The sequence below is a fragment of the Ambystoma mexicanum genome, chromosome 5p (assembly GCF_040938575.1).
Source record: "Ambystoma mexicanum isolate Mex_15411 chromosome 5p, UKY_AmexF1_1, whole genome shotgun sequence".
Taxonomy (NCBI): domain Eukaryota; kingdom Metazoa; phylum Chordata; class Amphibia; order Caudata; family Ambystomatidae; genus Ambystoma; species Ambystoma mexicanum.
In genome coordinates, this window is record NC_090930.1 from 1031392940 (window position 1) to 1031409531 (window position 16592).

At 48.9% G+C, this 16592-nt stretch overlaps 1 protein-coding gene across 1 annotated transcript in view; it reads right to left on the minus strand.

Annotated features, from left to right (window-relative positions):
- The window catches only part of EXOC2 (exocyst complex component 2), a 1591413-nt gene that overhangs the window by 762320 nt on the left and 812501 nt on the right, over positions 1–16592 (minus strand). The window contains exon 13 of the mRNA XM_069613520.1: positions 5605–5729. Coding sequence (XP_069469621.1) covers positions 5605–5729 — 125 coding nt within the window. The remainder of the gene's footprint in view (positions 1–5604; positions 5730–16592) is intronic.

Below are 16592 nucleotides of genomic sequence, written 5' to 3' on the forward strand. Positions count from 1 at the left end.
TGTCGGCTGCCGCTGTCGAGTAGAGCACGCAAAGGTCTGCCATCAACCCTAATGTCTACCACATAGGGTCCCGGGATGCTCTCCTCCGCTCCCGGATTCAGGTACCCGATGTCCATCGGTTCAGCTGTTCTCCTTCTGGGGCAAAACCTGGCAATGTGCCCCCAGTCGTTACACTCGTAGCATTGTGGTTGCTTGTAACCAGGCGCTGCTAATGGTTGTTTTTCCTCGGCTCCTATCTTCTTGTCTTCAGACTTTCTGGGGTTGTCATCAGCATGTCTCCATCTCGTGGTCAGGGTTCTGCCGCCCCTAAACGCAAGGGGATCGGACATTGGGATCGCTATCCGGGCTGTTACCGCAGTTGGCTGTAGCTTCTGGTGGCCCGCCTTCTGGTATGCCGAGGCAATATCCACCGCCTCAGTCAAGGTGGGTCGGTGGTGCTGCCTGACCCACCTCTGCATCTGTCCGGGCAGGGCTTCGATGAACTGCTCCAGGATTATTTTGTCAAGAATGGGTTGATTAGCAGGGGTTGGAGGAAGTAGCCATTTCTCGACCAAATCCTTTATCCGGTAGTATAACTGGCGCGGGTTTTCCCCCACCCTGAGTCTGGTCTCTCTCAGCTGTATCCGGTAGGCTTCTTCGTCCAAGCCTAGACGATCCAGAACCGCGGCTTTAATTTCCCCGTAAGGTGTACTGCCGTTGGGGTTCACCGCCTGGTAGGCACCCTGCATCACCCCAGAAAGAAGAGGGGCGACGTACTGTCCCCAACGGTCGGGAGGCCATTGGGCATTTCTGGCGATCCTCTCGAAACTGGTGAAAAAGAAGGCAGGGTCTTCCCCCTCCTTGTATTTCTGGAGCAGAGCAGACGGCACCAGTGGTTGGTTTCTGGCATTGGCCACCACATCCGTGAGGCGGGCTATGGTCTCGTGTTGTTTGTCCTGGGCTGTGGTTTGTAGGGAGCCCTGTAACTGGATGGCTTGCTGAAAAGCTTGCCTATCTGCGGCCGCTTGTTGGGTTTGCAGTTGTACTAACTGCTGCAGTTGCTGCTGCCCTTCCGATAGGGTCTTGATCAGTGTCTCCATGTCGTTGTCGATCCCACCTTCGTCGCCAGTGTGGGAAATAACCTTCAGGAGACCGGCAGGTGCTGAGAATTATATTTATTCCAACTGGATAAAGGGTCCTTAATAAATCAAAACATAATGTCCTCTGGTTCACTTCACCAGGGTTTGATCCCTTCAGAATATGGTGAGGCAGTCCTCAAGATTATTCTATATCGTGGTGTCTGGATAGGCCCACCACTCTGGCCTCCGTTCCTCCTCTTCGTTCCTTCCCTGTAAAATGAGAGAACCCCGTCAGTTTCTTTTGGCGGGTTTTTATGGGCTACCTTAGCATCAAGCCCCCACCAATCGCCATCAGCCCTGACCAGCCGGCATCCTATTGGCTGCTGCCGGATTGACCCGCCTCCCATAAAGGCTGCCGTGCCTGCATGCTTCCATCCAATCCGCTGGGAACTGTTGAGGCAATCACGTGACCCAAAATATGGTCGCGTTGGGTATGGGTGGGCCCTGGCTCCAGGCGTCTTCCAGCCGCGGTCCGCGGCTCGCTGAAGGGCTGATCGCCCCCCTTCCTTGTCAGGGAGGGTCTCCGTTCCCCTCCCGTCCCTAGGCCTGGGATCTCCCACGGGCGAATGCGGCAGCGACGCGCCGCGTCCCCGAGCAACGGCCCGCCCTCCGGCAGGTAAGTGCAACGGTGACACGCCGCGTCGCCGAGCATCGGCTCGGGCTTCCCCGCTGCCGGCGCAGGCGACCGCCGCGAGAGGAGCGGTCGGTCCGCTGCCTCGGCTCTTGGTGCCCCCAGACCCAGGTGCGCCCATCACCCCCTGCGGGGGCCAATGCGCATCCCGACACAGAGAGAGCAAATAATAAGCAGGCGAGGCAAAAGGAGTGAAGAGATGAGTAGAGGGGAAGTCCCCCAGAGTCTTCACCCTAAGCTCAATCACACAGTGGTGGAGAGGGGTCTGGTGGCAGTGGAAAGTCTTGTAGAAAAAACAGCTGATCCAGGTCCACAGCACTGATAGGGAAGAAAAATAAGCCAATCAATCCTGGTGCCCAACAACTGCTCCACTGTCTGATGCCTCTTTCAAGACAACCCAAGGGATATGGGTAGCTGATGCCACCAGGTATTCTAGAGGTCCGGGTGGACCAACAATGCATACCAGCCCAGCTAAGAAAGATTATACAAGGCAGAGACTTGTATAATCTTGCAAAAGGGTGCCAAAAAGAAGTGACTTCATACAGACTACCCAGTGGGCTCTAAGTGTCTTCTAAGGAACACAAGGTTATCTGTACAAACTAAGCTTCAAGTCAAAAGGGTGTAATGCAGTTCCTCTTTCTGAGTAGATGAGGGCTTTGCGGCACAAATAAGTCTTCTAGGGGGACAAGGACAGCACTAGTCTGCTCCAAGTCTTCCCTTGCTGGACAAGGACCCTACAATATGGCTTTCTTTAACACAAGTGCAGTGTCCTGTGGCTGATTTCCCCAGGAGCCTGCTTACGGAAGCAGCAGGAGAGAGGGGGTGGCCTCAAGGCGTGATAAAGAGAATCTGTCCCAAAGGATCATCGCTCCACAGTGTAGGCCTTTACAGGGATATAAGGTTTTCACGGTCGATGTTCTTGAAGGGGCTCTAATAGGATTCTGCTTGAAAGCATGAGGGATTGCTATGAAACACTTCTTATTAAAAGTCAGTATACAGCTATCACACGGAGAGGCAGAATTTCCAAAGCAAGCAAGCATCTGTCAGTACAAAGGACCAATTCTGGACTCAACTGAGCATGCATGCAGTGCTAGCTCCTTAAACGTGCCCACAAGGGGACGCACTTGGTCTACTTCTGAAATAGAATGCTGGCAATAGCAATACTGGGAAAGCCAGTCACCCACTTTTCCAAAGAAAGGGTAAATTGATTTAAGGTACTCAGACGAACATTTTTACACAGAGTGGCCTTTATTTTAGTGCAAGGATGGGACATGTTCAAGAAAACATTCAATTAACAGATGACTTCTCTAATCTTTTCCCTGAAATCTCAATTATATTAACATAGCCCATCACTCAAAGTATACTGTTTGCAATGGCAAATGAAACAATTTCCCCACAAAGGCCCTTCAACACCTGTCAAAACCAGTACAGTGAACAGGTTGCGTCATCTCTGCATCGGCACTCATTCAGTTGACAGCATTATGCAAAAATCGGTTTCATGAGCTTTTTAAAGTGAGAGAAAATCAACATGTGCCTGTTTTTAAACTACACTTCTGATTTTACATCTGCAATGGAATTCTGTAAACACAATTATAATTTTAAAATCAATTCTGCTCTTTCATATCACTACCACCAGCTCATTGAATGTTCTGTGGAAATGGCCCAGGCGGCCTACGAAAGTGCCTGGTGAGCTACTGTTAGGAAACCTTACACCAACGTTTCAGGCCAGCATCAAAGATTCAACATTATATAAGTGTAACCATAACCCAAGACTGCACAAAGGACTTGAGGTGAACTTGGAAAACTATGTCTAAGTAATCAGAAGTAGTGGCTCGCCCATAATCAGCCAAGGAGCACCTGGTATGCATTATGCTTGAGCCAGGCCAATCCAGTGTAAACACAGAGCAAGTCCCCAACTCCTTGTTGCATGTGACGATGTGCTCCTGGGCCGGCTTTCACGGTATAAGTCAGACCCTCCAGGATAATGCAGTATGAAATTGAATATTTTGCGACATGAAAAAGGAAACTTTGTGGCACAAAATTGCATTTATTGCAGCTTTTTTGCGGCACTTTTTATTGACTGGAGGGTGTAAGATTGCAAGAAAGAGCCAGTCTGTGAGGCTACAAGAGATCCAGGTTGTCATTATTTGGCCCTTTTTTATTTGGCCCTTTTGTAGCAATTTAATAGGAAGGGCCCCAGATGTCCCTGGCTTGACAAAACAGTGTTTGTTTTGTGCATGAACTATACATTTTTTATCATTATCAGTTGTATTGGAGAACATATTCTCCCTCTATATTCCCGGCAAGCACCCACACACCCCACTCACCAACATCCCTCAAACTCAGCAATTCCCCCATCACAGCTTACACTTCGAAACCTCTTACTCTGCCAGTGATGTGCATACTCATGTGATCCGTCAAGCTGTCAAATCACAACTCGCACTTCAAAGTCCCTGTCAAACACCCAACAATGCTCCAAACTCACACGCCCCAGTTTCTCCTGCAGTCTGCAGTCCTTCAATATTTCACGATCCCGTCGCATCTTGCATCGTTTCACCAATTCTATTGCACTCTTCCCCAACCTTGTAGGGTACCATAGTACTGCAGATGCGAACTTTGACACCGAGCCAATTTTAGTTCAATTGTCTTTAATTGATGTGCAGTGTAACAGCAGTCACTGCGTGATGCAGTTCTCGTGTAGCCTTGTGTGCCAAAAATACCACCTTTGGTGGAAATTCCCTGGATTAACACACAGTGGGCCTCATTACACGGTAGGCGGTAGCCATGGCGCCTTACCGCATTCCGGGTCCGTGTTCCCGGAATAGGGATTTACCGGGTCATTCTGACCCTGGAGGACCCGGAAAGTCCCCATTCCGGGAACCATTCCCCATTCCCATTTGAGCCCCCATAGGTTCAATGGGAATGGGGAAGAAGCCAATAACGGTACTGCAATTTGCGGTACGTTATTAGCTCTGAAGTCCCTTAGCGGGTCCCTCCCCTAACGCCTGGTAAAACCAGGCGTTAGGGGAGGGATCCGCTAAGGGACCTCGTAGTAGGGCGATAAGGGATTACCGCACCGGTGCCCTTACCGGTACTGGTAATCCCTTACCGCCTAACGTGTAATGAGGCCCAGTATATCATTAATCCAGATCACGCACTACACCATGAAGTGTGCGATTATCTAAAAAAGCGCCAATGCACAACATAGCTAGAGGTATCCGATTTTGCCAAATCCAGTGTGTCCATTAGCAACACAATATAGTGTTGTGATGTTTTGTGCATTTGCCAGTTATGTCTTAACGCGCTTCACTTTATTGTGCTCAGCTGACATCTCAATCCAGATGACGCCCGTTTGCTCAATTGCCAGTGACTGTAGAAAGTAGAGCCCACATTTGAGGTACACACTGACAATGGAATGTTTTGTAGTTCCACGCCTGCTTACCTAACCTGCTATTGTTAAATGCAGCAGAGAACTGTAAATAAGTGGAGCACATCCATGACTGTTAATAAAAAAACGAAATAACATAACATCCTGGGGACATTTAAACCAGCTGTGCAAAAGACGACATGCAGCCTTTCATTTGCAACTTAGACCCTGGAAGTCATTCATGCTGTACTAAAGAGCTTACAGAGTGCACACCACAAAGACACTTGTTCAAGCAGTTGCCGTGTATGAAGACCACGGAACATGCCCCTCCTCTACGAAAAAATCAACACACTGACCAATTTGAGAACAAAGAAGCGCAGAACGGTGTAGCATTTCTGCAAGCATAAAAACCAGTGCAGATCCCACTGAGGGATGTCCCATAGAATTATTTCAACAAGCCTTCACAATAGGGAGTGTTACATCCTTACCTCACTGAAGAGGCTGCCGTTAACATAAGATATCCACAGCTTCCAGAAGTTAGGGAGTTGTCCCACAACAATCTTTGTTAACTTTTCAACAAACGCCACTTGCTGAGGGCTTTTATAACGCCAGGCTAAAGAGGGATAAATGGGGGGGGGAGGGGAGAATTAAATAAGCAGGTACACTCAACAAGAACATCAATCATATCATCACCTGCTTCAAACAAAGCATAAAACAGGGCAAGTGGGCATTAAGAGTGTCCAAGAAACGCAAGACCAGAGAATGAACATCATTTCAGACAGCACCCAGCTTTCCTTTCCAAAACTTCACCCCATGCCAATGTGTGCGGTATGTTACAACAACCAATAGGTTAGCAGCAAAGAACAAGTTACTCTCTTACCTGGTAACGTTCTTTAGATGGGATGGTCCGACGAAGTATTCCATATCTATGACAGTAAGCACCACAGATGTGCTGCTTCGGAAAATCTTTGTGTCCTGCGTCAATGATGTCGATACGCCGCCCTCGAGGACCTCCTCCGACGGCCGACATCACCGGATGTTATAAGTAGGACGCACAACGCCTGTAGCCTCAGTTGTAGTTTTTTCCCCCAGAACGTGTGGCACCAGTCTTCTGCCAGTCTGACCACACAAAGCCTTGCGGAAACGTAAGCTGCAATCGCATAAGAAATTCTGTAGGGGGGGAAGGCAGGAAGGGAGCGATATGGAATGCGTCGTCGGAACATCCCATCGAAAGAACGTTACCAGGTAAGAAAGTAACTTGTTCTTCGAGGGGATTGGGTCCTCCGACATATTCCATATCTATGACAGACTCCCAAAGCAGTACCAACGCAAGGAGGTGGGAAAAGAATTTAGAAACAGAAATTTAGAATGCCCAATCAAATTGCAGAGTAAAGGACCGCCTTGCCAAAGGCCAGATCCTGCCCCCGGATGGAATCGAGGGAGTAGGGACGTACAAAAGCATGTATTGTACCCCAGGTGGCTGCATCACAGACGTTATTATTAGCAACACCCCTCTGTAGGGCAGTAGAGGCAGCCATACCCCTGATAGAATGGGCCTGTAAGCCGACCGGTGGGTCCTTACCCGCCAAGCGGTAACACCCAGCGACAGCCAAAATAATCCAGCGAGACAAAGTCTGTTTCGTCACAGCTTGTCCCAAACGCTTTCCAACGTAACCAATGAAGAGTTGATTGTCCACTCTGACCCGGGACATGCGTGAAATATAAAAGCTTAACGCTCTCCTAGGATCAAGCCTATGCAGCCTCTCCTCTTCCTTACCAGGATGTGGAGGAGGATAAAACGCCAGAAGAACAACCTTCTGGCCTAAATGAAATTCCGACACCAACTTCGGAAGAAAGGAAGGACGAACTCTAAGGACAACCCTGTCCTTATGAAACACATTGAAGGGTGGTTTAACTGAGAGTGCCTGAAACTCACTCACTCTGCGAGCGGAAGTGACCGCAACCAAATATACAGTTTTAAGAGTTACCAATCTCAAAGGGCATGAATGCAAAGGCTCAAACGGAGCACCCATCAGAAACTTGAGAACAAGGTTCAAATCCCAACCGGGCACCTGGAAAGGTGACGGAGGGAACACATTAGTGAGCCCTTTCAGAAACTGAGAAATTAAAGGAATTTTAAAATAGGAACACTCTTCAGACGAGCGCTTAAATATGGAAAGCGCCGCCAAGTAACCTTTAATGGTACCCACTTGAAGGCCCCTGTGGGCCAAAGAAAGCAAAAAAGACAGAACGATGGGAATGTCACATGCAAAAGGATCCACATTCTTAACCCTGCACCAGTCGCAGAACTTACACCAACGGCAACGGTACAGGGATTGTGTTGCGGGCCGTCTGGCCGAGAGCAACGTCTCCATCATGTCTTCAGGGAGGTCCCGATCCTTATACCTCAACCTTTCAGAAACCAAGCGTGAAGGTTGAGGAATCTGACCTCTGGATGGAGAACCTGACCCCCCTCCCGTGAGAACAGATCGTCTCGGTAGGGAAGACGACGTGGAGGACAGATGGACAAGTCGAGAAGGTACGGGGACCACGTCCTCCGGGCCCACGCCGGAGCAATGAGGATCATCTGGGAACCGAACCTCCGTAACCTCCGCAGTACTTGCGGGATGACGGGACTGGAGGAAACGCGTACAGCAGTGGGAATGACCACTCCACCACGAACGCGTCTCCTAAGGCTCCTTTTGGAGGAAATTCCCGCGAGCAGAACCTCTCGCACTTCCGGTTGACACTGGGGGCGAATAGATCAACTTGAGGGGTCCCCCAAAGGGCAAAGATCTCCAGGAGAATCTCCTGAGCCAACTCCCACTCGTGAGAGATCGCGCTCTGCCTGCTCAGAGCGTCCGCCGTCTCGTTTTCATCTCCGGCCAGATGAACTGCCAAGATCGAAACTTCCTGCTGGATCGCCCAGAACCAGAGCTGCATCGCCTCCCTGCACAGAGGAAGTGACCCTGCACCCCCCTTTTTGTTGAGGTAGTGCATGGCCACCGTGTTGTCCGTCAGGATCAAGACAGTCTTTCCTCGCACAGTCGGCAGAAAAGCCTTCAGGGCTAGCCTGACGGCCCTCAGCTCCAACAGATTGATATGGAGCCTGGACTTTGACGGAGACCAATGACCGCTGACTGTCAACTCGTTGGCATGAGCTCCCCATCCCGTGAGGGATGCGTCCGTCACGATCGTCACCTCCGGCCAGGGCAGCCAAAATGGAGCCCCCCTCATCAGATTGACTTTGTCGGCCAACCACAGCAGGTCCTGGGCGACCGAGGACGGCACCTGAACAGGGTCCGATATCCGCCCGGAGGACTGAGACCACTGGAGCTTGAGAGCCCATTGCAAAGATCTCATCCGCAACCTGGCCTCTGGCACCAGAAGAATGCAGGATGCCATGAGGCAGAGCAGTCTCAAGAACTCAAACGCTGGGAGACTCTGGGCAAGTTGAAACTTGTGCGCCATCTGCTGAATGTGATGAGCCCTCACCTGGGGAGGAAAACACTGCCCCAGGGACATGACGAGCACTGCTCCGATGTACTGCAGCCTCTGAGTTGGTGTCAAATGGGACTTCTTTAAGTTGAGGGAGAAGCCCAGCTTGTGGAGGGAGTGGCAGGTGACGGACAGATGATCCAGGACTTGCTTGGGAGAGCACGCCCTGATCAATCAATCGGCCAGGTAGGGGTAGACGTGAATCCCCCCTTTCCTGAGGTGCGCTGCCACCACTACCATGAGCTTGGTGAAAACCCTCGGGGCGGAGGTCAATCCGAATGGCAGGACCCGAAACTAAAAGCGTGAGTCGCCAACCGCGAACCTCAGGTACTTCTTGTGCTTCTTGTGCTTTGGATGTATCGCCACATGAAAATAGGTGTCCTTGAGGTCGAGAGACACCAACCAGTCCTGAAGTTGAAGTGCCTGGAGGACTTGAGAGAGAGTAACCATCTTGAACTTGTCCTTCCTGAGGAGTTTGTTCAAACCGCGCAAGTCCATGATAGGTTTCAATCCCCCGTCTTTCTTGGAAATCAAAACATAAGGGGAATACCATCCCTTGTTCCTCTCCGCTACAGGCACCAGTTCTATGGCGCCTTTCTCTAGCAGGGATTGAATTTCGTGCGCAAGGAGTGGATCCAGACTCTGCAAAGAGAGATTCCCCGGCGGATTGTCTTGAGGCCTCTGCCAGAAAGGAAGACAGTAGCCGTGGGTTATGCGAACCATGGGACATGGCCTCATGACTGAGCTGAAGCAGTGTTGTCTGAGGGCAAAGAGGCAACAGCCCGAGCGGCCTTGGCACCTCTAGTGCCTTGTTTTCCACCTCTGGCACTCCTACAGTGGCCCCTTTGACTGGCAGCTCCTCTCGCTGTACCAAGGATGAGTAATAACGAAAGGAACCTCCCCACCATTTCTGTCCCTAGGACGAAAAGGCGGAGGTTGGCGAACTGCAGCGCCCAACAACTTTGCTGCAGCTTTTGAGGTCTGCAACCTCTCAAGGCTCTCGTCAGCCTTGCTGCCAAAAAGATGTAGACCATCAAAGGGCATATTGAGGATCCTGGCCTGCACATCAGGAGCAAACCCCGACTTCCTCAACCACGCAAACCTGCGTATGACGGTGTTCGCCGCCATGGACCGGCTGACACAGTCTGCCATGTCCAACCCCGACTGAACGGACTCACAAATGGCATCCTTGCCATCCTGAATCATAGCAAGAAAACCATCCCGTTCGTCCCCTTCGGTAATATGTCCAGCCGCTAAGGAAACACAGTTCCACAGAGTGTGCGTGAAACGCGACAAGGCACATACAGAGTTGGCCGCCTGAAGAGCCATACACCCTGTCGAGAACACTTTATTCGCCCAGCCATCAAAACGCTTGTCGTCTCTATCAGGAGGGATGGTAGGATACGACGCCTGCTTAGCTGGAGCCGTAGCCGCCTGCACCACCAAACTCTCCGGAGTGGGGTGCGTGGTCAAGTAGCAGGGGTCACTACCGGCAGGGCGGTATTTACGCGGCAAAGACTTGCCCACTGCCGGGATACTCTCTGGAGCAGTCCAAGCTGCTGCCACCCTTCTTTGCAGAGCCATATGGAATGGCAGTACCGGGTCAGTGGGTGGACCATGGTCGAGGACATCCGTCAGGTCATCCTGCACAAAATCAACCGGGTGCGCCGACCACCCCAAGTAGTCAGTGACCCTCGACATAAGGCGCCGGTACGACGACTCGGCATGGGTGCCAGGCTCAGGCATACAGAACTCCACCTCCGGAGAGTTGTCCAGACCACTGGCGTCATGCAGTGACTGACGCAGGTACTCAATCCGGCTATGACCAGAAAGAATGTCATCTGGTACCGAGTCAGGAACCAACCCATCTTCAGAACCCTCTTCCACCTCGGAAATATAATCCATAGGCTGGAAAGTGGGCACTGAAGAAGGGGGAAAGACATGTTTTGTCTTGGCCAGAGCCGTGCTAGGGGGTTCCCCGTGCTACTGGGTACCTCTGACACCACAGCCTCGAAAGGCGTTGAGGGAAACGGCGTCGACGTTGAGCGTGGTGCCAACAGCATTGACGGCCTCGACACTGGCCTCGAGGGCGGAGCCCCAAGCGTGTCCTTCGACAGCATGGGCGCCGATGGCGTCAATGACTTCCTCGGAGGCAGAGCCTCGAGAGAGTCCGTCGACGACCTCGGCGCCACCGGCGTCGACGTCTTCTTCGAAGACTTCACAGGTGCACACGGCCTCGATCGCGTCGAAGACCGGGACCTGGAACGGGCATGACTAGAACGATTCCCCTTGTCTGAGCGGGACCACTCATGCAAATTGTGCCGACCACCCGAGCCCGAAGGCGTACGAGCGGTGTCTCTAGTACGGTCACGGCCGATCCCTCTCAGAGGCGGGGACGGACCGGAGCCCTACGATTCAAGAATCGCCAACATTTTCTTCCCGAAGGAAGCCCATTCCACCGGAGAGGAACGCTTGGTGGGATAAGAAACCCGCCAACGGGCGGAGTCCTCGGATGAGGACGGGGAAGGCGACCGATGACGGCGCTTCCGGGAGTGCCTCGAAGAGGCAGAGGAGCGGAGGGACCCATTCCGGGACCGAGACCCCCTAGACTTACAACTATGATGCGGATAGTGTCCCCTCGAATCGTCTGTCGAAAGCCCAGTGGACCTCGCCTTCTGGGGCTTGGACACCTTACCGACCGACACTCTCTTCTTGCACTCCCGCAAGGCTTCAGACGTGAGCGACTGGCAGTCGACAAAGTCATCCGTGTCATGGGCCTCCCCGAGGCACCAGAGGCAGGCGTCGTGCGAGTTCGTAACCGACATCTTGGACCCACAGTCCCCGCACTTCTTAAAGCCCGGAAACGGTGTGGAAGACGAGGTAGACATCTTCACGAAGAAAGCACTTCACAAAACGAAACAGGTTCGAAGAACCGAGAAAGAACTCCAAAGAGTTAAGGTGCGCCGAGATCTCCGAAGCAACAGGTTCGCGGAAAAAATGGAACTAAGGCTACGGGCGTCGTGCGTCATACTTATAACATCCGGTGATGTCGGCCGTCGGAGGAGGTCCTCGAGGGCGTCGTATCGACGTAGGACGCAGACGCCAAAAGATTTTCCAAAGAAGCACAGCTGTGGTGATTACTGTCATAAATATGGAATACGTCGGAGGACCCAATCCCCTCGAATCGGCTGTAAACGTTGGCAGAATGGATGGGGGGGGGTTAGGATTGCCATCTGATTCTGCCTTGGCATGGATGACGTCATGAGACTAATAGTGCTCAAAGATTAGGCCAAAGGTTTGTCAACTGACTTTCAGGGGGATTCTCAGACAACACATCCAGGAGCACATTACTAAAGGGAAACTACAAAACAGAAGACCCTGCTCTAAATTTCTCAAAGGATTTCAGAGCAATCTCAGAAACTTACAAGGACCGTTCTAGGAAGACATTTTAAAGTTTATCGAAAGGGAAGCACCAGGGATGTCTTTTCATTCGGTAAATTCCTTTGTCACCGACTTCACCAGAGTGATTTATTTCATTTGTTTAAGACCTCAGAAGACAGGAACGAGCACTCCGCTGGGTGGTTCATTGATTAGGAACCACATGCATACATTTTCCTGAAGTGTCATGGTGGGTGCCGCGTTCACCCCAAGGCACTTAGGGCATTGCAAACCTTGTCTGAGCTTAAGGAAACAATGTAAACTGTCTCTGTTAAGTCAACAATTTAGGAATGTTCCTTTCCGACTAAATCTTTTTTTTATTTTTTTAAACAATGACATTCCTCTTTATGAACAGTTTGGGGTTTCCAAATTAGCACTGCACCGGAGATCAGGCAATAAATTGGAAAAATCTGTAAAACAGATTGAAACTATGCAATCAATAAGTATATCAAGGAATAAGATGGACCAATGACTGATTAAGGGCCAATTAAACTGCTTTTAGTTTTGAAGCACACCTATTTTATCGAAACTATTGGCATGGGAGGGTAGATCGATGGGAGTTGGACAGGAGTAGTGATCTGCCACATGTGGTTGGCCATATTGAAATGGTAAGTTAATCAATGTTTATTAGGTATAAACCATTAACATACAACATACATAAACAATTGACTACATATGATAAAAAAACAGAGTACAGATACATATTATAAAAAGTAAAAACATTTTTTTTCATAAAATAGAGTCCTACCACACAATTCCCATCTGCGTCCCCATAGACTTTTTCACAAAAGACACAAGATCATACATAAAAACCTTATCTATTGAATTCGTTATTATGATCATTGATTCTGCACAATTACTCACTTTATTCTTTAGAAAGTGTCATTTTAGCCATTTCTTTCTTGGACCAATATCATCAGAAAATGTAGGAGATTCCCAGCCCACAGGGGCATTTACTGTTTGTACGCAGCCACAGGGTCCTGGAAAGTACCGGTAGAACATTTAACCTTTTCATAAGGATTATTCTTCTGTACTTGTGCGATTTCATCTTTATGATAAGATTTCTGACTGTCCTTCTGTCACGGTTCTCCCTATAAAATTTAATTGTTGACAATTTTGACAAAAGACCCTGCGTACGCTTCCAGTCCTCTTTCTCAGCGCAGCGCATACCATGCTCCTCCTTTGCCCTTTAGATGCGGTGCGTAGTTCAAATCACCTATCTCCCATCTTTCTTGCACGGCTATCCCTTCTGTAAGCCATGTGTACTTGACTCTTAGAAGTGAGCTTGTCATTTCCACCAGGGCATTTAAACGTTGGGATTGGTTGTAGCATCTATATGGATTTTCAGGAAGTACTGGAAGAAACGACTATGCACCTGGCATGCCATACTGGACACCCCCATCTCTTGGCGTAGTGCTGCCCCAGGTGTCGCTGGTGAAAGCCCAGACACTTTCCTGAGGAAAACATTTTGCGCCACCTCCAATTTTGCACCAGTTGCATATCCCCATAGCCCACTACCATACAGTGCAGCGATTTTGGTCTTGAGGTTCAATACTTCTAAACATGTATCTAGTCTTTTCCCCCCATACAGATAGTAAAACCTTTGGAGACCCTTCAGACTTACTTCCAACTGCTTGATTTATATGGGCAGTCCATCTGCCATTATTTGCAAAGATTATCCCAAGGTATCTGTTGGAGGTCACCTCCTCTATTCTTTCCTGATTGAAGCTCCAGGGGCACTTCCCCAGCTTTACCCAATGAGGGATTCTCTACTGTATCCGACACAAAAAAGTGATTTAATTTGGTTGAGATAATTATTCATCCTAAAAAAGTGCAAGAAGCACACAAAGAGCCCCAGCACTGCGCATCCACCCGCGATAATTACACCCATATTCCTCCACAGACAACCACACACCCAATGCTCCAAGAATCTCACAAACACACTGCTCATACATATAAATCCCGGCTGGCTGGTGCTGACTGACACACACACACACACTTTCCAAATCAGCTTTTCCAGCTAACATTAATAAGTGGATAAAATATTATTTATGCCTCAACACCTCAAAACTGAAATCAACCCAGCATGTTCTGTCTTTCACTTGGCCTGCTACTTCCTGATCCAGTGGCAAAAACGTTAAACCTCATCTTTGATGGCTTCCTCTCCTTTACCTTACAATTCAAGAAAACACTAACGAAAATAGCATTATCACCTCATGCGTTGAAGCTTACCCTACCTTTCGGTCAACATGTAAAATAAGGTTGAGGTGACAAGTACCTTGGTCCTGCTGCAATAGTCTGATACTAAATTTCAGACCTCGAGACTCTATTACACCAGCTCTCAAATCCCTGCACTGTTTACCTGTTAAGCTGTGGTTATCATTTTAAAACCTATACCTCATTCCCCAGGCTAACTGTGCAACCGGTCTGGGCTACATTAGACAGAAAATCATAAAATACTGGCCCACCAGGTGCTTATGTTGAGCCAAGTCCCACTCCCCTATGCCTGCTTGAGCGAAGAAAAAGAGATATGCTGGCCAGCCTTTGACTATTACGCAAGTGTATCTACGGAATAACCTCCCTATCACCTTGAGGTCCCCGGACAATCGCATCCTGTTGAGGAAACAATTAAAAATACTCCTGTTCAAAATCTCTTGAGAATGGCACTAAAGATATGAAGGCCCTGGTCTTGCTGGTCTTGCACTACATGAACCACTGACCTTATCACACTTATTGCATGTAGTTTAATGCAATGTCGTATTGCATTGAACTCCCTGCTGCCTCCATTCTGGTTCTTATTCCTGAATAGTCCAAACTTCAGAGGATTATACCCCTTTCCATCTCCTACCCACACCTTTTCACCTACTTTCGCTTGGGGCCCTATGAAGAGACTGTGCTTGAAGTTGGCACTTAATAAAACAATAAATAAATATATAAATATGCTAATTGGGCACAGTTGATCCAGGCACTTAGCTACCGGACATCATAATATGGCACTGCTATGCTAAGTGGGAATAGTGAACCCTGGCACAGCCGGTCAGTGACCAGGCATCCGCTTTTCATCAAAAGGAGAGGAAGACAACCTTCCAACTCCTCCAACCGGTTTTCAACACAAGAACCTCTCCAAATGCTGCATGACAAAAGGGAGGTCACGCTGCAACAGCACTCTCTAGACAGGGCATCCAACTCTCTGAAGCACACAAAATCAAACCAAGAAAAACTCATGTCAGTACAACATGTGTCCACTCGCCCCTAGCCATTGGCTAGTGATATTTGACTATTGGTGAGTAGGAAATGGGTATGCTGTGTGTATGTATAAAATTGAGGTGGCAAGTGACCTTTTTGGCTGGCTAGTAGCTTGCAGTCTGAAGTTTTGCACCCTGGTCAAAAAAAGTTGACTCACCTTGGATGGGGTATTGTGTTGTGTAAAAGAATCACAGAACTTCAATTTTGGTTAGGTCATGCTAGATATCCTTTATTCAAATCAACAAAATGCTGCAGAAGACTGTGAAATACAAGAATATACTGGGAAATTATAGGACAGCACTGAGACACCCGAAAGTGAAAGTATACAGCTAATTAGTACAGTTTGTGTGCTTCGTTAGTAGATAAACCTGCATCAGCAGAGGGGTGTATTTTGTTAACATGCTTGGGATTTAAAGGAGAACTTGGAAGTTAGCAAAAGCAAAGGCGCATTATCGGTATATGTACCCCCTAAAATTTCACATGAAGTCATTAAAAACACATCCTCCTGAATAGCCACAAATAGTGGCAAAACACGTAATGGTGTAGAGGACACGGCAATTGAGGATCTAAAGGACTTAATAAGCAAGTAAAAGAAAATTGAGGATTTAGTAAGTAGTTCTGAAGATTAAAAGGAACAAAATAAGGACTTCATGAACTAGTTACAAGAACTACACATGACAATCATGTAGCTAAAAAGGATTCAACAAGGCTTGACGATATATGAGGGCAATATTTATCAGAATTTGAGGATTATTTAAGAACTGACACGCCATATGTTACAAAATATCCAACAAGAGAACCAAATAATGGAAACATTTGAGACATTATCTAAGGAACAAATCTATAGAATTGTCAACAAGACCTTCATACTGTATTTCTTCCACTAATTATCTTGGGCAGGCGCAATATTATATCGAGAGAGGAGAGTAAATGAGGCCTATATTATCAGCTGCTGGTCGGAGCTACAATGCAGACAATGACGCCTTTTTGTTCTTGTGCGCTGCCGAACCTGGGACTCGCAGCATGTGCTTTCTTTGTCTGAACATTAGTTACTCTGCAAACGTGCCCACTCCCCACAGACATTTCTGACAGCATGCTGTCTGCCACTTTCCATAACTACTGCTCATCAAAGGTGCATGTATTTATAGGGAGCATTTCTCCTGGCCCCCACGGGCAGATTCATATTGGCCTGTTTTGTGCGCCCCGCACACCCTCTGCGACACGGGCAACTGCCTGCCTGGTCCACCCCTAGAAACGGGTCTGGGTGTACTAGCTTCCCAAAAGAGGGGCAGAT